Here is a 24,006-nt window from a genome sequence, read left to right as displayed (position 1 = left end):
TGCCTTCCTCCCAGAAGACAAGATGGACTACAGCTGCCCCAAGTGTAAGCTGGTAAGACTTTTGGAGGAAAAGATTAGGGGACTAGAAAACAGAATTATTACTCTGACCCAAAGTAAGAAAGGGGAGGAGTTCGTAGTCCAGAGCTCTGCAACATGGAATAAAGAGAATAAAGAGAATACAACCAGTCCTGAAGAGGACAAGGAGATTGACCACAATAGGGAGCCTCTGCAGGCAGTTCGGAAAAAGACTGAACGGCGAAGGGCGAGACAGTTCACGGGGCCTTTGGAGCTCCAGAATAGATTTCAGGCCCTTGCAGAGGAGGTGCAAGGGTCAACAAGGGAAGAGGTCCCAAAACAAACTCTAAGACAAAGGGAAGAGGCCACGGGGACAGAAGGAAATGGAGTTGAGAAGAAAAAAAAAAGGAGAGTACTGGTAATTGGAGACTCCCTGCTAAGAGGAATGGATCGCCATGTGGCTGGGCCCGACCCCCTAACCCGAGAGGTGTGTTGCTTGCCAGGGGCGAAAATTAAAGATGTTTCAGAAAGGCTGCCCAAACTCCTCAAATCTACGGATCGCTACCCATTTCTGATGGTCCATGTGGGAACGAATGACATGACCCTGAATACAATCGCTCCTATTAAAAAAGACTATCAAGATCTGGGGAGGAAGCTCAAGCAAATGGGGGCACAAGTGGTATTCTCTTCAATCTTGCCTGTCAAGGGAAGAGGAATGCATCGGGAGAGGAAGATAATGGAGGTGAATCACTGGCTGCGTAGTTGGTGCCGGCAGGAGAGATTTGGTTTCTGGGACCATGGGATAGGCTTTCTTGAGGAAGGTCTACTAGCACCTGATGGACTGCACTTATCGAAACTGGGGAAGAATGTGTTTGGCAGGAACCTGGGGAGATTCATCAGGAGAGCTTTAAACTAAAGCCACTAGGGGAAGGAGACGATCAACATAGGGAGTGTATGGAAGGAAAACGATTGGAGGCATCCCAACCGGTAAGGCCAGCTCATAGGGAACCAAAAGTAAAAGGATTCAGTTGTCTTTATACTAACGCCCGAAGCATGGGCAATAAAAAGGAAGAGCTGGAACTTCTCATGCTGATGGAAAGGTATGATCTAGTAGGCATCACAGAAACTTGGTGGAATGATTCTCATGACTGGAATGTAATGGTGGATGGATATGAACTGTTCAGAAAAAACAGAATAGATCGAAGAGGTGGAGGAGTGGCACTGTATGTGAGGAAAGGGCTTACCTGTCAGGAAATTCTAGTGAAGGAGAGCATATCTGCAGTGGAAAGCATCTGAGTGAAAATAAGCGAGGGGAAAACAAACAGTGTGGTGGTTGGTGTCTGCTACCGACCGCCTGACCAACGAGAGGATGTGGATGCTGCACTTTGTGAGCAGCTTGAGAAAATATCCAAACGGCAGGACCTTGTCATCATGGGTGACTTCAATTTCCCAGATGTGTGCTGGGAAACTAACTCTGCGAAGCGTCCTCAGTCATGCAAGTTTCTGACCTGCCTGGCTGACAATTTTATTTATCAAATGGTAGATGAACCCACAAGAGGTTCAGCCATACTGGACTTAATACTGACCAACAGGCAAGAGTTGGTGGATGAGGTGGTGGGGACCCTTGGGGGGAGGGACCATGTCCTCATAGAATTCCTTTTGAGATGGGGAGCCAAGGAAGCTTGTAGCCAGACGCGGATATTGGATTTTCGTAGGGCAAACTTTAATAAACTCAGAGACATGATGAGTGTCATACCATGGACGAGAATGCTGGAAGGGAAGGGAGCATGTGAAGGGTGGGCGCTACTCAAACAAGAGCTATTGCATGCTCAATCAATGACTATTCCAGAAATACGAAAACACTGCAGGAGCTCTAAGAAGCCTATTTGGATGAACAGAGAACTTCAAGAGGAACTAAGAAAGAAAAGGAAAATGTTCAGGAAATGGAGGGAAGGACAGAGCTCTAAAGAAGAGTACCTACAGGTTACTAGGCACTGTAGATCAATCATCAGAAAGGCCAAAGCTGAGAGTGAGCTAAGATTGGCCAGGGAAGCCCATTGTAACAAGAAAAGATTTTTCAGTTATGTGAGGAGCAAACGTAAAGTCAAGGAGGCAATAGGCCCACTGTTGGGTGCAGATGGACAAACTCTAACGAAAGATGCAGAGAAAGCAGAAAGGCTTAGTGCCTATTTTACATCAGTTTTTTCCCACAGGTCAAAGTGTTTAGGCACATCTAGAGATGGCTGTAGCCAAAGGATAGTGTCTGGGTGGCAGGTTAACATGGATAGAGAGGTTGTCGAGAGGCATTTAGCTGCACTGGATGAGTTCAAATCCCCTGGTCCAGATGAAATGCACCCGAGAGTACTCAAAGAACTTTCCAGTGAACTTGCACAGCCCTTGTCCATCATCTTCGGAACCTCTTTAAGGACTGGAGATGTTCCGGAGGACTGGAAAAGAGCAAACGTTATTCCGATCTTCAAAAAAGGGAGGAAGGATGACCCAGGAAACTACAGACCAGTGAGTCTGACCTCTGTTGTGGGGAAGATAATGGAGCAGATATTAAAGGGAGCGATCTGCAAACATCTGGAGGACAATTTGGTGATCCAAGGAAGTCAGCATGGATTTGTCTCCAACAGGTCCTGCCAGACCAACCTAGTTTCCTTTTTTGACCAAGTAACAGGTTTGCTGGATCGGGGAAATTTGGTTGATGTTATTTACTTGGATTTTAGTAAAGCTTTTGACAAGGTTCCCCGTGATGTTCTGATGGATAAGTTGAAGGACTGCAATCTGGATTTTCAGATAGTTAGGTGGATAGGGAATTGGTTAGAGAACCGCACTCAAAGAGTTGTTGTCAATGGTGTTTCATCAGACTGGAGAGAGGTGAGTTGCGGGGTACCTCAGGGCTCGGTGCTCGGCCCGGTACTTTTTAACATATTTATTAATGATCTAGATGAGGGGGTGGAGGGACTACTCATCAAGTTTGCAGATGACACCAAATTGGGAGGACTGGCAAATACTCAGGAAGATAGAGACAGAGTTCAACGAGATCTGAACACAATGGAAAAATGGGCAAATGAGAACAAGATGCAATTTAATAAACATAAGTGTAAAGTTCTGCATCTGGGTCAGAAAAATGAAAAGCATGCCTACTGGATGGGGGATACGCTTCTAGGTAGCACTGTGTGTGAACGAGACCTTGGGGTACTTGTGGATTGTAAACTAAACATGAGCAGGCAGTGTGATGCAGCGGTAAAAAAGGCAAATGCCATTTTGGGCTGTATCAACAGAGGCATCACATCAAAATCACAAGATGTCATAGTCCCATTGTATACGGCACTGGTCAGACCACACCTGGAGTACTGTGTGCAGTTCTGGAGGCCTCACTTCAAGAAGGACGTAGATAAAATTGAAAGGGTACAGAGGAGAGCGACGAAGATGATCTGGGGCCAAGGGACCAAGCCCTATGAAGATAGGTTGAGGGACTTGGGAATGTTCAGCCTGGAGAAAAGGAGGTTGAGAGGGGACATGATAGCCCTCTTTAAGTATTTGAAAGGTTGTCACTTGGAGGAGGGCAGGATGCTGTTTCTGCTGGCTGCAGAGGAGAGGACACGCAGTAATGGGTTTAAACTTCAAGTACAACGATATAGGCTAGATATCAGGAAAAAGTTTTTCACAGTCAGAGTAGTTCAGCAGTGGAATAGGCTGCCTAAGGAGGTGGTGAGCTCCCCCTCACTGGAAGTCTTCAAGCAAAGGTTGGATACACACTTTTCTTGGATGCTTTAGGATGCTTTGGGCTAATCCTGCGTTGAGCAGGGGGTTGGACTAGATAGCCTGTATGGCCCCTTCCAACTCTATGATTCTATGATTCTATGATTCTATCATATGGTCAACCACATCTCCTGTTGGTTTCAATAGTGTTTGCTTTCAGAAGGGAGAAGCAGAAGAAAGCCAATGCGTCCAGCTCTCTTTACTCTTGGGAACTACAACCAGGATGTAAACAAATTGCTCAGATTAGCCACTCTTTCTGTCTGTGCAACAGAGAAGAATGTGGTCCACAAACTCTTGGCTGCATGGCAACTGCCAAGGGAGAACAACCAAAGTAGGGTTCTCAGCAACCTGCTGCCTGCACGAAGGTTCTTTAGTGCCACATACTCACCAATCAGCCTGAGAACTGTTGCTACGATTACATCAGAGGGGGAGGAAGCATTTCCACTGCCCTTCCTGTTCTTTATCCACTTATCCATGATAGGCCAGAGTTCCTTACTGGGGAAGGAAATGGGCAATGAATCCAAGTGTGTGAGCACATGCATATGCACGGACCCTGACACCCCACTCCCTTTTAAAACTAGCATGATTTGCCAAGCACCCACCAACCCCACTTATTTTCAACACAAAACAAACATCCCCAACCCTGTTGAACACACCGCATCCATCATGGAAGCAACCTATACATATTTGTAAACAATCAATCCAACCTATCCATATCCAAGAGTATAGGGATGCACAGGCTACATGAATTTTTTTTTTTTTTAGTCCAATAGCACCTTTATGACTAACAATGATTTATTCAAGGCGTGAGCCTTCGAGGGCATGAACTCTTCCTCAGACAAAATGGAAAAAGGATCATAAGTGTACAGAAATAAGGCAAAAGTAAATTAGTGGCAAATGAGTAAACTGTGTCATAATATCCAAATTAAGACATATTATGCCATAAGATAATTCTTTGTTAAAACAGCTTTGGTGGATACTGTTGGGGCAAGCAACTAGCCTCTTTTAATTATTTCTTTTAACAACTGGGAAAGTGTCAGTCATTAATGACTAACATGGACAGTTTTATTTCTCCAATTTTTTTGTGAACTACAATTAAACTCAAAAGGACTGATTAGCTGTTTTTTAGTTTCTTTGTTTATGCTCCCCTTGCAAACATATACTGCAGGAACGTTTGCCTATATGTGAGGCACAACTCAGGCAACCTGAAGGGAGAAACTTCAGGTGCATCAAGAAAACATCTGACCAACTCTTGCCATGCATGCTGGCAAGGAGTGGGTTAAAGTGTTTCCCATCTGGAGTGAATGCTCAAGTGAGTGCTCTCCCAACTTGGAAGGGGCTAGGAGGGGCAGTCAAGGGGCTCAGCAGCAGCGTCTCATCCAAAAGCAATGGCCTGAACTCTGATGACCCCACCAGCTTTTGTGCAATTCAAAGTGATGCCTTTATTAAAGATCTGTTTTTATACCCTGTTTTTCGCTACCCAAAGGAGTCCCAAAGTAGCTCACAAAGACCTTCCCTTTCCTCTCCCCACCCTGCATGGTTGGTGGGGTTGAGAGAGTTCTGAGAGAATTGTGACTGGCCCAAGGTCATTCAGCTGGCTGCATGTGGAGGAAGAGGGGGAAACCCAGTTCTCCAGATTAGAGGCCACTGCTCTTAACCACAACACCACACTGGCTCTTGTTACTGACCAATTAAGTTATGGACCAATTTCTAGTATGATCAGATAACTGAACTAGGACTGTAGTTCTTACACTCCTTACTTACTATATGGTTTTCATGACTATCTGCAAAATAATTTGATGCTACCGTGCAGCTCTCCAGCCCAGAAGCACAGGAGGCTGTGATTCATGGCTGCTGCACACAATGCCCAGATGCAAATGAGTGTCAGCCCCTAAGGGTGCCAAGATACTCCTTTTAGTCTTGGCCTCATCCCTACTCATTTTCAGTCCAAACTGCAGTTTGAAAGCCAATCAGGAACCCTGGATTCAAGTCCCCAATCTGACATGAAGCCCACAGGTGACCCTATGCCATTCACGGGAACCCTAACGCACAAGGTTGCTGTGCAAGGATTGAAGTGCAAATGCCAAGCTCTTCTGAGTGGTAGACAGTTCTGCCACCTGTACCAGTGGCAAGCCTAGTCCAGGGTCTTTGGAAGCCCTCGGCCAGCCAGCAGCACTACACTAGACCTGGCAAGGTCACATGCTTGCAATGGCTTGGGTGCACTCAGAGCCCCAGAACCCAAGGGAGGGAAGCATAGCAGGCCGGGCAGCCACCTGTTCTTTCTCCCTCCGTCATGAAGGGAAGAAAGACAAGTTGGGCCAGCTCCTCATCTCACCCCCACCCTCATCCTACCACGAAGGGAGGTGTGGTGGAGCTGGCTGCTGCTTGCTGAGGAAGGCAGGTGGGTGGGGCAACCAGAGGCACCACTTGGAGATGGGCAAATACCTTTTGGTACCTTTTCTACCCATTGGCTACACCGGCTAAGGGGCAGGCTGTCCTGGGCCAATTAAATGGTTTGAGTCACAGGGAATGAAACAGACGAGGTCACACTGCACTGAGCGGGAATGCCAGGAGCAGGAGGCAAAACATCCTGATGAGAACTAATGATACCTTATGATGTGATTGTGGGTCCAAATCCACTTTTGATGGGAGCACAGCAGATCGATAGCAAACACGTATTCCCACATATTCTCTTTCAGGTCTTCTCCATGCTGTTCGCTCGCCTGAAATTCCATTAGTGGATACAGCTTGATAGCCATAAGCAAGCTGGAGACCATCATGCCAATATCTGCTGGCTCGCTCTAGGGGAATTTAAAAAATGCAGCTTCAGGTTAACCCCTGATAAATTTGCATGCTGGAAGAATTCAGTGGATGAGCTTCTGGAGAACATTGACACTGGTTATGTAAAACTAGGGATATGCATTTGGCATCAACTGAGCTGACCTCCGTCCCCTCCCAAAAAAAAAAAAGGCAGAATTTTTAGGCATTATTTAGAAACTTTCTTTTGTACCCTGCTTTTTAGTACCCAAAGGAGTCTCAAAGCAGCTTACAATTGCCTATACCCTTCCTCTCCCCACAGCAGATTGTCAGGATCAGTCCCTCTGATCTCTGCCATGATTTGTGATTGACCTGAGAGACTCCATTTTGGTTTGATGTGTGTTGTTATAACCCTTTTATAACCCTGAACTATTTGTCACTGCCTTGTGTATCCGCTTCATGCTGTGTTTCAATCTTGCAAATGTTTCTCTGTACTTTGTTATCGGAAGGGAGGGTTGTCTGTCACCCAAGGCCACACGGCCTGACGAGGATCTGGAAGAGCACCCAGGATGGCACCTGTGGGAGGGGGGGAACTCTCCCTGGGAATGAGGGGCGTTTGGGCAGGAATGAGCCATTGATAAATGCTTGCTTTCCATGTATCGATCAGAAGGTGGCGCTGTCCCTGACGGGTTTGTTGAAGACAAAGGGGGGCGGGAAACAGGGAGCTGGGGCAGTGAAGTTCCCAGTGCATAAATGGTCTCTGAAACATCTTCCCGGCAAAAAGAACTTTCAGGCTGATGCACTATCGTGCCTCCTTCAGTATGAGTGTAAATGGGAACTACTGGTGGATACAATCTTCACACCGGCCCAGTTGTGCTTGGCAGCGGTGACATGGAGCCAAGGGGCTGGCGGAACTCCCTCCCCTGGGGGGTGGGGCCAGAGAGATGTCACAGGCAATCCAGAGTTTGCCCGCCTCCACCCTGAACTGCAGGAGAAGGAGGGGTTGTTTTGCAATGGGGACAAGCTGTATGTGCCTGCAGCGTCTCGTAAAGACATTTTAAATTTGTGCCATGACTCTAAGTCAGCAGGACATTTTGGCTTTGTCAAAACCTTGCATTTGGTTCGTAGATGTTACTGGTGGCTGAGCCTCCACAGAGACGTGGAGAAGTATGTGCAGGGGTGTCCTGTGTGTCTAAGCTCTAAAACAGCAAGGGGGAAGAAGGGGCTGCTGCAGCCTCTGCCCACCCCATCTGAACCTTGGAAAGAAATCACCATGGACTTTATAACTGACCTCCCATCGAGTCACGGGAAAACTGTCATCTGGGTGGTAGTGGACGCATTTTCTAAGCAAGCACATTTCATCCCATGTGCAGGGTTGCCCTCAGCCTCCAAACTAGCTTTCCTATTTGTGGAAAACGTATTAAGTATAGAGGGGTGTGGCTAGAATGAGGGATATAAGGGAGGAAGGAAGTCAGGCGCGAGGCGGTGGTGTAGAGAGGTGATTGCCGGTGACTGGTGTGTGTGTATGGTGAAGGACTACGGAGTAAAGCTGCATTCATTGAACCTGGAGTTCTGCTGCTTCTTTGAACTTCACGAAAGGGCAGGGGCACAACGGCAGAAGGGGGCGGTACCCTGGGCGGCTGTTGGGACGTTCTGGCGGGAGCTTTTGGGGCTGCTGGGGGTGGAACAAGCCCTTACCTTGGGGTATTATCCAGAGACCAATGGCCAAACCAAAAGAGTGAACCAAATCCTGGAACAGTACCTACGCTGCTTTTTAAATAATCAGCTGACGGACTGGGCATCCTTGCTCCCGTTGGCTGAGTTTGCGTACAATAATGGGGTACATTCGTCCACAGGCGTCTCCCCCTTTAAGGTGGTCTATGGCACAGACCTGACAGCTGTTCCTACCTGGGAGTCTGCTGCCAAAGGCCCCAAGGATGTACAGAAATGGGCGGCGGAGATCGCCACGGCTTGGCCACAAATTGTGAACTGTTTAGAAAAAGTCAAAAGGGACTATAAAGAACAGGCTGATAAAAAGAGGAGTGCAGCCTCTGTGTGGGAGATGGGAGACTTGGCTTACTTGTCCACAAAAAACTTGCGCAGCCAGCAACCCTCTCACAAACTCGGACCCAGGTTCGTGGGTCCCTTTAAAGTCAAATGTATTATAAACCCCGTGACTGTAAAATTAGACTTGCCAAAGACTTACAGACATATCCACCCCGTTTTTCATTCCAGTTTGCTGAAAAGAGCCCTGCCTCCAGATGCTAGGCACCCCGCTGCTGCAGCGCCCATCCCCGTATTTGTGGATAAAGACACACACTACGAAGTAAAACAGATTCTGGACTCTTGCTGGCATTGAGGAAAGCTACAATACCTTGTGGACTGGAAAGAGTTCCACATGTGGGAACGCAAGAGGGTAAAGGTTAGGAATGATTGGGGCCCCAAGTTGGTGTGAGTTTCATCGTAAATTCCCTCAATGTCCAAGACCCATTGATGGGGGGGGTGATGGGGGGAATTATGGAAGGGCGGAATGTCAGGATGAGTCCCTCTGATCTCTGCCATGATTTGTGATTGACCTGAGAGACTCCATTTTGGTTTATGTGTGTTGTTTGAAGAACCTTTTATAACTCTTTGATAACCCTGAACTATTTGTCACTGCGTTGTGTATCTGCTTCATACTGCGTTTCAATCTTGCAAATGTTTCTCTGTACTTTGTTATCGGAATGGAGGGTTGTCTGTCACCCAAGGCCAGACAGCCTGGCGAGGATCTGGAAGAGCGCCCAGAATGGCACCTGTGGGAGGGGGGAATTCTCGCCCTGGGAATGAGGGGCGTTTGGGCGGGAATGAGCCATTGATAAGTGCTTGCTTTCCATGTATCGATCAGAATTGACTACAGATGTTGAAGTGAGCAGAACTGTTAGCAATAAAGCTTTCTATTAATCCAAATGTCTAGTTGTTAGTCTGTCTGCCTTTGACACAGATGGGGCTTAGAGAGTCTTGAAAGAACTGTGACTGACCCAAAGTCAACCAGCTGGCTGCATGTGGAAGAAGAGTATGGAATCCAATTCAGTTCTCCAGATTAGTGGCTGCCACTCAGCCACTAGCCCAAGCTGGCTCTCAAATCAAATACAGAGCAGCGAGTCTTGTATAAAGGTAAAGGTATCCCCTGTGCAAGCACCGAGTCATGTCTGACCCTTGGGGTGACGCCCTCCAGCGTTTTCATGGCAGACTCAATACGGGATGGTTTGCCAGTGCCTTCCCCAGTCATTACCGTTTACCCCCCAGCAAGCTGGGTACTCATTTTACCGACCTCGGAAGGATGGAAGGCTGAGTCAACCTTGAGCCGGCTGCTGGGATCGAACTCCCAGCCTCATGGGCAGAGCTTTCAGACAACATTTCTGCTGCCTTACCACTCCTGGATGGCAGCAGCTCTCTGGGGCCGGTGGTGGGTCCTAGGGGCAGGCTCCTCCCCGGTGCCGCAGATGTGGAGGCATGGCCTGCTCATAGCCACCGGTGCATTCTTAGGTTCACCTCCAGTTGCTGGCGGGACCAGCGGCTTGTTGCAGGAACTTCTGCCTCGGGGTGGCTCCCGGTGGTTGCGGGCAATACTGGCTCTTTGGGGCTAGCGCCACCACCTTTTGCAGCCGTTGCTTCTTTGGGCCACTGCCCCTGCCTCGGGCTGGCTCCTTGTACTGGTGGCTACCTCGCCCTTGCTTGTCTGCGGCCAGGCCGCCGGAGAGGTGAGCGGGCAGTTAGGCAGGGCCGCACATGTAGAGGTTGCCCCAATTAGGGTGCGGCCAGCGACACTGTCTGGGGGCCGGACATGATCCACCCCCCAGGCAGTTTCCCAAATATTAAGAGGAACCATGATCCTTCACAGGTTAGTCCAATCTTGTAACATTGCTAACAGTCTGACCACACAGCAGCCAAGGTGAGACTGAGTGCTACCATTAGCATTAGCCATGGATTTATCTTATTTTGGAAATGTGCATCCTGCTCCATAGCATAAATGCAAGTTTATATCATAAGAAATGTAGGCTTGGATCCCATCCTTGGGGGGAGGGGATGAGATCTCCTGAGGGTGTGGCAGTAGTGGACCCTCCCACTCCTGTCTACAGAAAAAGATAGATAGGATCCAAGCTATAGCCCCACAATTTTATAGCACAAGTAGAAAAATCATAAAAGGGTTGTTCTCTCAGTTTTAAAAGTCTGCACATAAAAAGCAACACTATAATGATAGGAACTCATAAGGCTATTGAACTTTCCAATAAAATACTGCAGCGTGGGGGGAGAAAAACCAGTTGCGTATGGGGGTTGTTCGTTTTACCTGTCCAAGTTTGTGTGTGTGTGTGTGTGTGGGGGCACTACAAAACCCTTAAGTACCACGGGAGCCTCTGTACCCAGCAATTTACTCTAGTTCATCTCCTGTACAGCAACATCTGCTCTACTGCCCTGAAAAATGGCAACCCTTGCTTTTTAAGCTGGGCATAGGAAATAAGGATTTCACAATTGATGCTCAGAAGAAAGTAACATGTGATCTGAAGAAATACCTAGTGTCTCTGTCATTTCTGAGAATCAGAGTAGAAGAAGAAGAAGTAGAGTTGGTTCTTATATGCCGCTTTTCCCTACCCAAAGGAGGCTCAAAGCGGCTTACAGCCGCCTTCCCATTCCTCTCCCCACAACAGACACCCTGTGGGGTGGGTGAGGCTGAGAGAGCCCTGATATTACTGCTCGGTCAGAACAGTTTTATCAGTGCCGTGGCGAGCCCAAAGTAACCCAGCTGGCTGCATGTGGGGGAGTGCAGAATTGAACCGAGCATGCCAGATTAGAAGTCCGCACTCCTAACCACTACATCAAACTGGCTCTTAAAGGTGTCAAATGACACCTTTAAGACCAACAAACTAATCCTGGGTATAAGCTTTCATGTATGTGCACACTTAAACACTTCTTCAGTAGGCATGCAAAAGCTTATTCCCGGGATTAAACTCCGTTGGTCTTAAATGTGCTACCAGACACAAACTTAGTTCTAATTCCCTGATGTGAGAGAGGGGAACACTAGTTATTTCTGCATATCACATTTTAATTTCTTCTGGGCATGAATTGTGAAATCCTTATTTCTCATATCCAGATCAACAAGGCTACTCATTGGAATTTATCTGAGAATTAGGCTCTGTTCTGTGTAAGGCCTGCTACGTGCAAAATAACTAAAGCAGCATCCTGCCCAGTCCCTCTTACCTCTTCCCAATTCAGAACAGTTTTCAGGCATTTCAGCACCTGTCCTCTTGAACGCTTTCTGGCTACTAACTGGATAGCTTTGTTGACCATACCTTCGGAAGTGAAGACCTCACTCCACATGTTTCCAATAAACAAAATTAACTTGCCAGGTTGGGGAAAGCCTGGCAAGGGAAGAAAAGAGATTAAAAAAAAAAAGAAGTGTCATCCAAGATGCAAGAACTTCCAAGATTTTTTTAACAAATTGGATATTTATACCTACATGTACATGCAAGATCCCTGCCATGGAGATATGTGCATGAAGGAGTAGGACTGCAAAGAGAGGTTCCTGCCAGGCTGCCAAGAGCTTTCTCATGTCTTTTGCAATCATGTTCACTGGGATTCTAATTCCCAGACCCTCCGGCCTCAAACGACAGGCTGAGCTCCAGTTAATTATTATTATCATCTTACTAAATAAAAGTAGACCCAAGGCAGAATTGTATTTTACATTTAAGCAATCCAGCTTGGGCTAACTGTGTAGGAGAAAGGTAGGTTAGCTTTACCCACCATACTGCAGAAGGGATGGAGAAAGATCAAATAATGGATCCTAATTTACAAACAGATCAAAGCTTGAGAAGTGTGTGTGTGTGTGTGTGGGGGGGGCTTTCCTACCTCTCCTCTCCTATTGTAGCCCCACAAAGTCTGCTCTGAGAAGGGAAATCAAGGGCTTTTCTGCAAGTATGTTGTCTCCTGTTCTGTTCTACTGAAACACCACTTCTGGCTCCCACTCCTGGAACACTAGTGCCTTGGCTAGTAAGTTCCTGGCTGAGCTCTAGGGACTTCCCAGTTCACAGCTCCATTTCACCATCAAAACAACTCTAGTTAGGTTACCTTTGTATTTGGTAAGTAGGGGCTTGATTCAAGTAGATGTACCCCTAACGTTGAGATCTGAAGCAGCACAAGAGTAGAAAAGTGCATACTGGCAAACCAGTCATAACAGACAGCCCCAAACCACTGTTCTAGTTAACTAGGCATTGTATCACATATCAGTTAGGATGCTAGAGAAAGATTTTTCAGCCCTCCAAAGTGGGGTGTGCGGGGGAGATAACATTAGAACTGCTGTTAGCTAAAAAATGTCAGCATTGTTTTCCCCTAGTTCTCAAAAATACTAAAACCTTTAGAATCCTTTTCATGACATGAGAAGAGTAAATAATTCTTAAACATTTGAATTTTGATGCATTCACTGTTACATTACCTAGAATTTATTATCTGCAGATAGGGAGATCTGCAGCAACCAACTTTCTCAGTTCCACAGAGGGTGGAGAAATTGCATAGACCAGCCCTTCTGCACAACAAGCCACATATGGAAGCCCAATTTGCACAGTGAAGGTCAAGGACTTGTGCTCCACCATAATGTCAAATCATTTCTCAGGTTGAACACCCCTCACTGGGATATGAATTATTTAGGTAACCGGCAGTTTTCCAACTAGACCTTTGCCTGAAGCAACAGACTAGGTTAGATTTCATGGATTCATTCCACTGGAGGAAGCACTTGCCTCTACAAGAAGGACTTCATCAGGTCACAAAATGGAACATGAAACACTGAACACGTATTTTAAAAATCTTTAAGCAACTAAGGCACACCATACCTTCCTTGAGCAGGCTGTAGCAAAAGAGGCGAGCTTTTTCCAAGTCTCTCAGCTGCCGACATATCCCAACATACACCCTGCACAGAGATTGAATGTGACCTGTGCCCAAGGATGTCTTCTGATGCTTCAACTTTTTCAGAATAGCATGCAAGACTGGCTCAGCCAAACACTGTAACCGGTAAAATGATATTTTGAGCACTTGCTACTTAATACATAAACCTTATTTTAAGAAATGCTATTGCCCATGAAAAGACTTAATGATGCTTTTAAAGAGCAAACAATTTTTAAAGAGGCAATAATTAATTTATTGAAGGACAGTTCAGTCCCAGTAAGCACACTGAAATGGCATTATTAGTGAAAGCTTTAACTCCCTTTTCAGAAATTAAAAGCAGCTAACAAATAAAATACAGTACAAAGCTTAAAGTTGAAAATCAGAGGTTAAATAAAACAGCACTAGCAAATGAAAATGCCACTGTCAATGTCAAGAGCCAGGCATGAACAAAATGAAGTTATACAGTGGAGAGACCTTAGAGGTGGCCCAAAAGGCCTCGAATTCCATAAAGAAGTTCCTGTCTGGTCAATACAGCTATGGCCACTGGCTCACATTTTCCTTCAGTCTTTCCCAAGAGATTGCAAACATCTAAATAAGCCTTGGATTTATCAATATATTTAATTCAGAACATGGCACTAGAATGTGGAGAGGAAAAATCCATATAATGGGTCTACAGATAGAGAAGATGGATTTTTCGGTAATGTCAGGAAAATTCCTAGATTGACAGATAAATCTGAAAAATGTTTTGTGTTCTCCCCCCAGCTGACTAACTGGCCAGCAGCAAAGCAAAGAAAGTGGCCCTGTGGGTAGGTGAGGTTTCCCTTCTCCCTAAAGCAGGGGCTCCACTTGTCATTAATGTTTCCTGTTCTTTCCAACTCTTGTTCAGGGTGGTTTAAACACATAAATAAAAGCAATCCATATAAAAGAGAAACATATAATTACTAGAAATTAAGTCCACGGTAAAAAGAATACAGCGAGCGCTAGCGGGCACTGGGTGGGTACGGGAGGGCCCCCCCTGGGAGGGAGGGGGGTAGGTAGGCAGCCAGGCAGGCGTAGAGAAAGGGAGAGTGCACCCTGCTTGTCACTCCGGGGGAACGGGCCAATGGCCACCCTTCCCCATCCCGGACAGGGCCATCCTTGAGGGCCCTTACTGTTTTATTTATACCGTTCCCGTGGAGCGGTTACAGATAACTACTAGCCTTTTATAACACACCTAGGTTGTGAATTTCCATTCCTTGATCACAGGACAACTTGTTTTCAGATGTTTTTGCCAGTCCAAACTTCAGTCCATTTGGCCTCCCCCCAGTAAGAGGTGCCATCTCATGATGTGAGATGCTAACAAAAGATATCTGCAAGATCCAAGATGGGCTTAAACTAGCAGTTCTCAACCTCTCCCTCCTATGAAAGTCTGAGAGAGACCTGAAGACAGAGGGCAAAATTTTAGGGAAGACCCTTGAAGAGGTGAAGGATACATTCTACACCAGCCAACACTTGGGCAAACTGAATCCCCCCAGCCCTGAGCCAGTTTGGTGTAGTGGTTAGGAGTGCAGACTTCTAATCTGGCATGCCGGGTTCAATTCTGTACTCCCCCACATACAGCCAGCTGGGTGATCTTGGGCTTGCCACAGCACGGATAAAACTGTTCTGACCGAGCAGTGATATTGACAAATAAATCTGAAAAAATGTTTTAAGGTGTTCTCCCCCTCTCAGCCTCACCCACCTCACAGGGTGTCTGTTGTGGGGAGAGGAAAGGGAAGGTGACTGTAAGCTGCTCTGAGCCTCCTTCGGGCAGAGAAAAGCGGCATATAAACCAACTCTTCTTCTTCTTCTTCTATATCCTGACTGAGACCTGGATTTGTACCCTTGCAGAGGAATCATTATCTCAAGAAGAGCTGTTGTTTTGCCTTCATAAAGGCATAAGAGATTTCGTTCTATCCCCCTTCTAATGCCAGTGCTGGGACTAGTACCTTAATTCATAAATTTTCCCATCCCACGGAAGTGATTTCACGAAAGTGTGAACAAAGATCCCTGTACCACTGACCTGTGGAACAGACGATCCACTGCTGGGATTGAGAAGGGGAGCAGAAGGTACAGCATGTTTAAAGGTGAACCTGAATTCAAGAAATATGAGACCCTTTAGGTTAAAAACTATAGTGATGTCTAGGAATGAAAGAAAAGTAAATAAGGTTAGGGGCCTGGGGGAGGCCATGCAAATCCACAAAACATCCATACGAGACATGAATCAAAGCTTCAGATATTTAGCTACTTAAAAAAAAGCATGTCAAAAGCTGTTACCCTCTAGCTTTGTAGACAGAAGACCTCTAATATGCCTCCCTGGACATTACAATAATCCCAAAATTTATTCTAGAAAGCTCTATGCTTTGCATTATTTATTTCTGCTTTGCATTATTTATTTCTGCACGCAACACAGAACAAGCTAAGAAGCAGTCGGAGGTGGAGGGGAACACCACATCACTGACCTTTTTTGCAACGCCAAATTCATAAATGACTTCTTCCTCTTCCTCTGTCAGTATTGGGATGTCAGATGTACTGCCCGCATGGACATGCCTATATATAGCAGGGAACAGGTCGATGCAGGATTCAGACATTTTCTCCAGCACTACAGTCACAGCCCTGTTGGGATCAATTTCTGCTGTTGGCAGAAGCAATTTGGAGCCGCCCATTGCCAGAATGGCATCCCCATTGCTTGGACAGGCCATTTCATCAGCAAGGCCATGGGGGCTAGTACCTGAGTCTCTAATGGAAAGCTCTTCTGTGTCAAGGTCTGAGTTCAAAAAATCTCTATCTAGCCGTAGCCTTTTGGCACTTTTTGGCATAGCTGGAGATGTCAGCCTCCTTTTTCCCGTTTCACTCACTCTGAAAGACAGTGGCTCTGAAAACAGCGTGGTCCCAGTTTTAACAAAAGCCGTGGAGGAAGAAGCAATTTCCTTGAAGCCGCTGATCGGATGGATAGGCAGTGGAACCTTTATGCCCTCTGAGGAAGACGGCCTAGTGAGCTGTACATTACCTTTGAGGATGTTGAGTGTTATTGCTCGGGCAGACAACTTGGGGTACATACTGTCCAAAATTTTCACTGAGTTTTCCTGGGGCACAGCTTGAGCAGCAGCACCAGCTGCTGAAGGAGGAAGCCTGCCAGGGACCGGAAGAGCATGCTTAGGAGTGGCAGCACAGAACTGAAGAGGGGAAGACAAAGTTCTCTCACCAATCAGCACCTCAGAGGGAGACATACACTTCTGTTTCAGTTTGTCTGACAGTGGCGACATCAGAGGGGGGACTGGAGTGCCACGTAATGGAGAAATCAGTTCATTCAGTGGGGATGGCCAAGGAAATTGGCTAGATGGTGACATTAATGGGGTAACAGGCTGAACAGTCTTTGGAGGTGTAGCTATCAAAGGTGGGAGTAAAGGAGGTAAGGGGTTTCCCATCTCTTGCCTAATTTTCCTTAGGGTTTTAGGCAAGTCTTTCATCAATATGGAAGCATTTGCCATAACTGACTCAGCTAGTGAATCCTGCTGACTTTTCCTTCTCCCTGTGTGGCTGGTTATTTTCGAGAGAGGCCTGCCACGGCTACCTTCAACTCCTGCCTTTGTTGAAAGGTTTATAAAATCTGATGGTTTGTGTACGTGCTGAGCTCCAGTTTGTTTGGAGGATGTAATGAGCAACTCTGACTTTGGAGATATGGCTCCCTGCTTTTCAGTCCTGGAAGTTTTGGGGACCATTGGTAAGGAATTCCCCCCAGTTACAGCAGCAAGCATTTCCCCATCCTTTTTAGCATGACATTCTTTTTTAAAGGATGTAGTAGTGCTACCACCAATATGGTTTTGTGCGATCTTTGAGGTCCTCTCTTGCTTGGCACTCAGAGTTGAGTCTGCTGTGGAGAGCTCTGCCTCAGGTGGAAGTATGCTGCCGCTCACCTCCAGATTCCAGGCAGACACTTTCCCTGAGGCAAGCTCCCTGCCATCCACATTGGTCCTGCTTGTCAGTGCAACATATTCACTTGCTTCCTTCTCATCTGTTGCAGAGGCGTCCCATGCAGAGGAGCTTTTTCTGCTGCTATGTGGTGATGCACAGGAGTTCTCCATGGTCTCTGCAGTGGCTTCTTTAACCCAGGAGTCACCATTGTGTGTCTGCTCATTTGGAGATGCATCTTCTGCAAGATACATTTGCTCATGAATGTCAGAAGACACAGTCATGTTGTCCTGGGCACCTGCCTGGCTGTTCTGGGCAGTATCCAGTTCCTCTTTGAATGCCAGAAATCTTGAATCCTGCTTTGCAGGATTCACTTTTCTGAGAGGATATTCTTCTTCTGAACTGGAGGCAGACACATCCAACACTGTGATAGCATCATCTGTGATTTTAGCCTCCTCTGCCTCTGTGGAACTCGCCACGCTGCTCAATATTTTATCCATTTCTTCAGACACTGCATCTTTAATAGGATGTTCTACAGTACAGTTTTTTGAAGGGCTCCCTATTTTCCCAATAGAAGAAGTAATAAGGCCCTTGTCATTGCTTGTAATGTCTTGGTTTGCCGTAGAGACATGCGCTGCGCTAGCATTGTTTGGACTGGGTGCTTTAAAAAGCTCCCTAGTATTTTTTATATCACAACATCCTTGGACTGAAAAGAGTGCTTGGGTTCCACTGCTGGGTGAGTGTTCTCCAGCTGGTTTAATTTCTACCTCAGCTTGATCACCACAAGTACAGAAATCCAGAGACTTGGGACGGCTTTCCTCTGAATGGTCGGCAGCTGCTTCTTTACCCATTAAGTGTTCTCTGTGGTTGCAGTGATCAACTCTGGTCGAAGGAGCAATAAATGAAGGGTCAGAAAACTGTCCATCTGCAGTTGCATCATAGCCTGGGCCATTTCTGCCAAATAACAGTGCTGTAGAAGGCTCTGAACTAATTGTAAGCCCAACAGGGCTGCCTGCTTTGGGATATGCATTTTCTGCCTGCGATGTGTCCTGATTTGATTGAGCTGAACTTCCATTAGGATTCACTTCCAATCTAGCCTCATTTGTTACATGGCACTCCATCTCTGCATCTTCCACAGGGAGCTTCCTGGGCTGAAGTGAGATGCTGTCATCATTTTGCTTGGCCGTCTCCTGAGATGCTGTATTATTTGGTGAGTTTCTAGTTACCAAACAGAACACCACAGGTCTCTCAAGGGCAATCTCTGACGAGGCTCCCTGTTCACATTCCACTGCTGTGATCAGCCCTGCAGTCCCCATTGCAGTGATTTTCAAAGGGTCAGCACCACCCCCCCCAAGTCTTTCTGAATTCAAACATTTATCCTCCATTATAACCCCAAGAGCCTCTATGCTATTAGAAATGTTATGAATTATTAACATATGCTCCAATTTATCATCTGGATCTTCAAACGGCTCGCGTTTTGACACACTGCTAGCGATGGACTCCAATTCAGGGGCTGCCTGGTTAGTTTGCACAAGTTTCTCAGGCTGTGACCATCCATCTTTGACAACAGACACTTGGGTTGGTAACACAGGAGAGTTCACATTACCTGGCTCCTCTTGTAACAACAGGCAATAATCTTTTTTGTCAACATGGGGGCAGCCATTTGTTACGACCAGCGATGACGGGGTTTCCTCTAAGTTGCTTCCAGGCATTTTATCTTTGCTTGCAATATTTTCAACTTCAGTTTTTAGCTTATCACCCTCTTCATTTTTAGAATGAGAAGGAGCAATGCTACATTCATTCCTAGTCTGGGCCACTTTGCTGGAACAAGCCAGGGAATCCTCCTGTTCATCAACTGCTCTGGACTTCAGGCTCAAAGCATCAGCACCGTCCAATTCTGCCTCTCCATTTACATCATCTTCACTAGCTCTGTGGCATCCATCTTCCTTGCTGTGGGCTTCTTCTGCCCAGTGAAGTTTGATGAATGCACCGGAGGCACCAGCATGTTCTTTAGCAGTCTGCATGACCATGACCTCAGCATGCTCACACTGGACCTGATCAGTGTGATGATCTGTTTCAGAAGGAAGGTCAAAACATCCAAAATTCATTCCTTGGTCTGTGAACTCTGGTCCGCCATTATGCCACATACCTGATCCTTCTGTTTTGTTTTGCTCAGGTGCTGTGTGGTCATTAGGAAGTCCTGCTCTTCCCAAATCAGATTCTGCCTGGATGTCCCTAGAGCCCTTTCTCGTCACTGCTGCTCTGATCACATTGCTGGGGCCACATCTGCCAACTACCAGCTTATTTTCAGTAGCTAAAACAGGCTCTTTGGTTTCCTGTGGCTTGCCTCCTTTCTGAGGTGGACACTGATCATCTTCTGTAAAAGAAGACATTGATGTTTCTACAGTTCCTGTGAGCTCTTCCTTTGTCTCGTCTTTTATTAAGTCAGTAGACTCTTTTACCACTCGTTCCAAGCTACTGGTAACCACTTCCAGCACATGTCCTGGTTCAACTCTTTTCTCTTGTTCCTGATGGCAGTTAACAGACATCCTGTCACATACCAAAGTTTTGTTTTCTGTTTCTGTCTTGTCAGCTGGACTTTTAGCAACCATTTCTGTACTGTGAAATGTTATTTTGGGGGTTCTTTCCATACATTCGCAGTTTTCTTCTAGATGCTTCTCTCCCTCTTTTGATTTGGCACCTATCTTATTAGGCCAGAGCACTGACTTGTTCTGTAGTAAGACTGTTGGTCTCCCAACTGACTTGCAAGGATCACTGCTCTTATTTTTAATACCAGAAGAGTCAGATGTTCTCAGCGGTTCTAGTGGATTCTTTTTGGACCCTGTGTAAGTTGCTGGGGTGCTCTGATAACTGTTTTCTGGCATGTTTTTAATCTTTTGAGTGTCCTGGTCCACTTCTTCATCACTGGAATCCGACAGTTCTCCAAACAACATGTCCTTAAAGAGATAAAAAAATAGGTGGTAAGGTGACACACGTTCACACAATATAGACACAAAGAATCATAGAGTTGGAAGGGACCTCCTGAGTCATCTAGTCCAGTCTCCTGCATAATGAAGAACACTCACAACCCTGTCGCTCATGATCTATAACCTGCCACCCCCTTGAACCTTGACAAAATTAGCCTCTCCGTCAGATGGCTATCCAGCCTCTGTTTAAAATTTCCAAAGATGGAGAACCCATCACCTCCCGAGGAAGCCTGTTCCACTGAGAAACCGCTCTAACTAGCAGGAACTTCTTCCTGATGTTTAGATGGAATTTCTTTTGTATTAATTTCATCCCATTGGTTCTGGTCTGTCTCTCAGGGACAAGAGAGAACTACTCTGCTCTATTCTCAATATGGCAGCCTTTTAAATACTTGAAGATGGTTATCAGATCCCCTCTCAGTCATCTCTTCTCCAGCGTAAAGAGACCAAGCTCCTCCAAATTTTCCTCATACAACTTTGTCTCGAAACCCCTCACCATCTTTCTTGCCCTCCTCTGGACATTCCAGTTTGTCAACATCCCTTTTCAACTGGGTTGCCCAAAATTGAACACAGGACTCCAAGTGAGGCCGAACCAGAGCAGAGTAAAGCTGTATCATCACCTCCCGTGATCTGGACACGATACTCCATTTGATACAGCCCAATATCCTATTTGCCTTTTTAGCCACTGAGTCACACTGCTGACTCACGTTCAATGTATGTATGTATGTATGTATGTATGTATGTATTTATATACCGCCCTCCCCAGAGGCACAGGGTGGTTTACATTGAACTTATGAACCATACATGAAACAATCTTTGTTAATAATCATACAATAATAACAGTGGTTGTAACAGTATAACAATATAATATATCAGTGTAAGAATGTAACAATGCAATGGCACAACAGGTCCGGAGCACGCTGGTGGAGTTCTGGGGGGGGGGGGGAGCAGAGGCCCTTCATTCGCTGTTGGTTAGTTATGCCTGGTCTCAACCAAATGCCTGTATGGTCTACTAAGACTCCTAGATTCTTTTCGCACATGCTACTGCCAAGACAAGTCTCCCCCATCTTATATTGGTGTACTTGGTTTTTCCTACCTAAATGTAGAACTTTACATTTGTCCCTATTGAACTTCATTTTATTCAGTTTAGCCCACTTCTCGAGAAGTGGATGCTGACCCAGTAACAACTACCTTTTGGGTACGATCTGTCAACCAGTTACAATACAATACAATACAATACAAAATCTTTAATGCAGCGGTCCCCAACCTTCTAGTAGTCGGGGACCGCCTCCAAGGGTTGGAGAGAGCCGGCGGCCCGGCCGCCGCTCGCAAACACGCACGTGCAGTTGTCGCACATGCGCGTTTTCGCCAGCAGGGGGCGCAAACCCACATGTGCGGCAGCTCCGCGCGTGCGCGTTTGCGTTGCTGGCGTGCCAGCGGCCGTGCCTGCTTCTTCCCCCCTCTCGCTGCGGGGGGGGAGGAAGGCGCGGTCGCTGGCGGCCCGTTACCATGGCCTTTGCGGCCCGGTACCGGGCCGCTGACCGGGGGCTGAGGACCCCTGCTTTAATAGCATTCATGATATAAAACAATATATAAATCAGTTCTGTAATACAAGTCTAAAAAACTGTGAGGAAAGTTACAGCAGGCAAGGGAGCAGCAAATACAAAAAGATGAAGCTTACTTCTTTACCCTGTGGGTCATTATTATAGATTAAAACTTGGCTACCCATTCAGTGGTCTCCGAGCAATTATCAATAAGCAGCAATTCAAGAGCCCTGCCATCTGAGACATTAGGGAAGGGTAGAAGTGGGGAGATCAAGTCCCAGATGTGTGCTGGGAAACAAATTCTGCGAAGCATCCTCAGTCATGCAAGTTTCTGACCTGCCTGGCTGACAATTTCATTTATCAAATGGTAGATGAATCCACAAGAGGTTCAGCCATACTGGACTTAATACTGACCAACAGGCAAGAGTTGGTGGATGAGGTGAAGGAGGTGGGGACCCTAGGGGGAAGTGACCATGTCCTCATAGAATTCCTTTTGAGATGGGGAGCCAAGGAAGCTTGTAGCCAGACGCGGATGTTGGATTTTCATAGGGCAAACTTTAATAAACTCAGTGTCAGGATTAGAAAACCCTGCCATTAATTAGCCTGAGTTCTTCCATGTCAGTTTTATTGCTTGGTGCCTGGAAGCTCCAGGTCCTATATCATGCTAACTAGCTGAAAGTGAAATGTATGTTATTGTAACCATTATCTCTTTTGTGGGGCCTCTCGGCTGGGTCTGGTTCTACTGCAAATACCATCTTATCTGAGACAGCCAAGGCAGCCAAGGCCATGTGAAAGTAACACTGTTTTTAATTGTATGTGTATCCTCTCTCACTCTCCCCTCCCTTGGGAACTTTCAAGTTTTGGGCGGGAGAATAGTATTGATAAGAAGAAGCAAATCTGTCTTCAAGCCAGATTTGACTTCGCCAGCATAGATGTACGAAGTACTTCTCAATTAAACTTTCTATTTCTAAGAAGTTGGTTGTGAGTTCTTGCAACGTCTGACATTAAGTCAAATCTCACAACACCTTTCCCCTGCCAACATGCAGGACGAAGGTAATATCTATACCGAGCAGGAAGAGGGCCTGGATTGGGACTACTCGCAGGGTGAGGTGGCCGGCGCGGGCTCATTTAGCTCGGGCATGGCCAGGGCCCTGGGAGATGCGACTCCGGGCCACGCAGAGTTCCTGGAAAAGCACATCACTGAACGCAGGCGTTTGTCTAAGTACGACCACCTGACAGGTGATGAGCTGTGGCCTGATCAACTGCCTGTTGGGGTCCCCAGTCGAGGAATGGCGACCACCCTCGAGGTGCAGGAGTTGCAGCAGAGAATCGGCAGGGTGACCAACTGGCTGCAGACGGTGTCGGGAGAGTTGGCTCCTGAGTCGCAGCGTGAGGCAAGGCGCTTGCTGCGCGAGTTGCAGGCGGACTTCTGCGAGCCCGGCGGCCAACGGCTGGGTGACCTTCCAACCCTGTTTTTAATTGTATGTGTATCCTCTCTCACTCTCCCCTCCCTTGGGAACTTTCAAGTTTTGGGCGGGAGAATAGTATTGATAAGAAGAAGCAAATCTGTCTTCAAGCCAGATTTGACTTCGCCAGCATAGATGTATGAAGTACTTTTCAATTAAACTTTCTATTTCTAAGAAGTTGGTTGTGAGTTCTTGCAACGTCTGACACTCAGAGTCATGATGAGTGTCATACCATGGACGAGAATGCTGGAAGGGAAGGGAGCATGGGAAGGGTGGGCGCTACTCAAACAAGAGCTATTGCATGCTCAATCCATGACTATCCCAGAAAGACGAAAAGACTGCAGGAGCTTTAAGAAGCTTATTTGGATGAACAGAGAACTTCAAGAGGAACTAAGAAAGAAAAGGAAAATGTTCAGGAAATGGAGGGAAGGACAGAGCTCTAAAGAAGAGTACCTACAGGTTACTAGGCACTGTAGATCAATCATCAGAAAGGCCAAAGCTGAGAGTGAGCTAAGATTGGCCAGGGAAGCCCATTGTAACAAGAAAAGATTTTTCAGTTATGTGAGGAGCAAACGTAAAGTCAAGGAGGCAATTGGCCCACTGTTGGGTGCGGATGGACAAACTCTAACG

General features: G+C 46.5%; 1 protein-coding gene across 4 annotated transcripts in view; it reads right to left on the bottom strand.

The window, feature by feature from the left end:
• ICE1 (interactor of little elongation complex ELL subunit 1) overlaps positions 1-24,006 on the bottom strand; it is a 105,207-nt gene that overhangs the window by 7,588 nt on the left and 73,613 nt on the right. For 3 of the 4 annotated variants that reach the window (XM_077310058.1, XM_077310059.1, XM_077310060.1), the window contains 5 exons: positions 15,933-20,339; positions 13,401-13,569; positions 11,776-11,936; positions 6,394-6,584; positions 4,172-4,278 (listed from right to left, as the gene is read on the bottom strand). In XM_077310058.1, the coding sequence (XP_077166173.1) occupies positions 4,172-4,278; positions 6,394-6,584; positions 11,776-11,936; positions 13,401-13,569; positions 15,933-20,339 (5,035 nt within the window). Of the gene's footprint in view, positions 1-4,171; positions 4,279-6,393; positions 6,585-11,775; positions 11,937-13,400; positions 13,570-15,493; positions 15,564-15,932; positions 20,340-24,006 lie in introns of those variants that run through there. The other variant, XR_013226512.1, reaches the window with a different exon arrangement.

This window comes from Paroedura picta, chromosome 14 (genome assembly GCF_049243985.1).
Source record: "Paroedura picta isolate Pp20150507F chromosome 14, Ppicta_v3.0, whole genome shotgun sequence".
In the NCBI taxonomy this organism is placed as follows: Eukaryota; Metazoa; Chordata; class Lepidosauria; order Squamata; family Gekkonidae; genus Paroedura; species Paroedura picta.
Note: the sequence above shows the minus strand (reverse complement) of the source record. Positions and strands in the feature narration are given on the sequence as shown.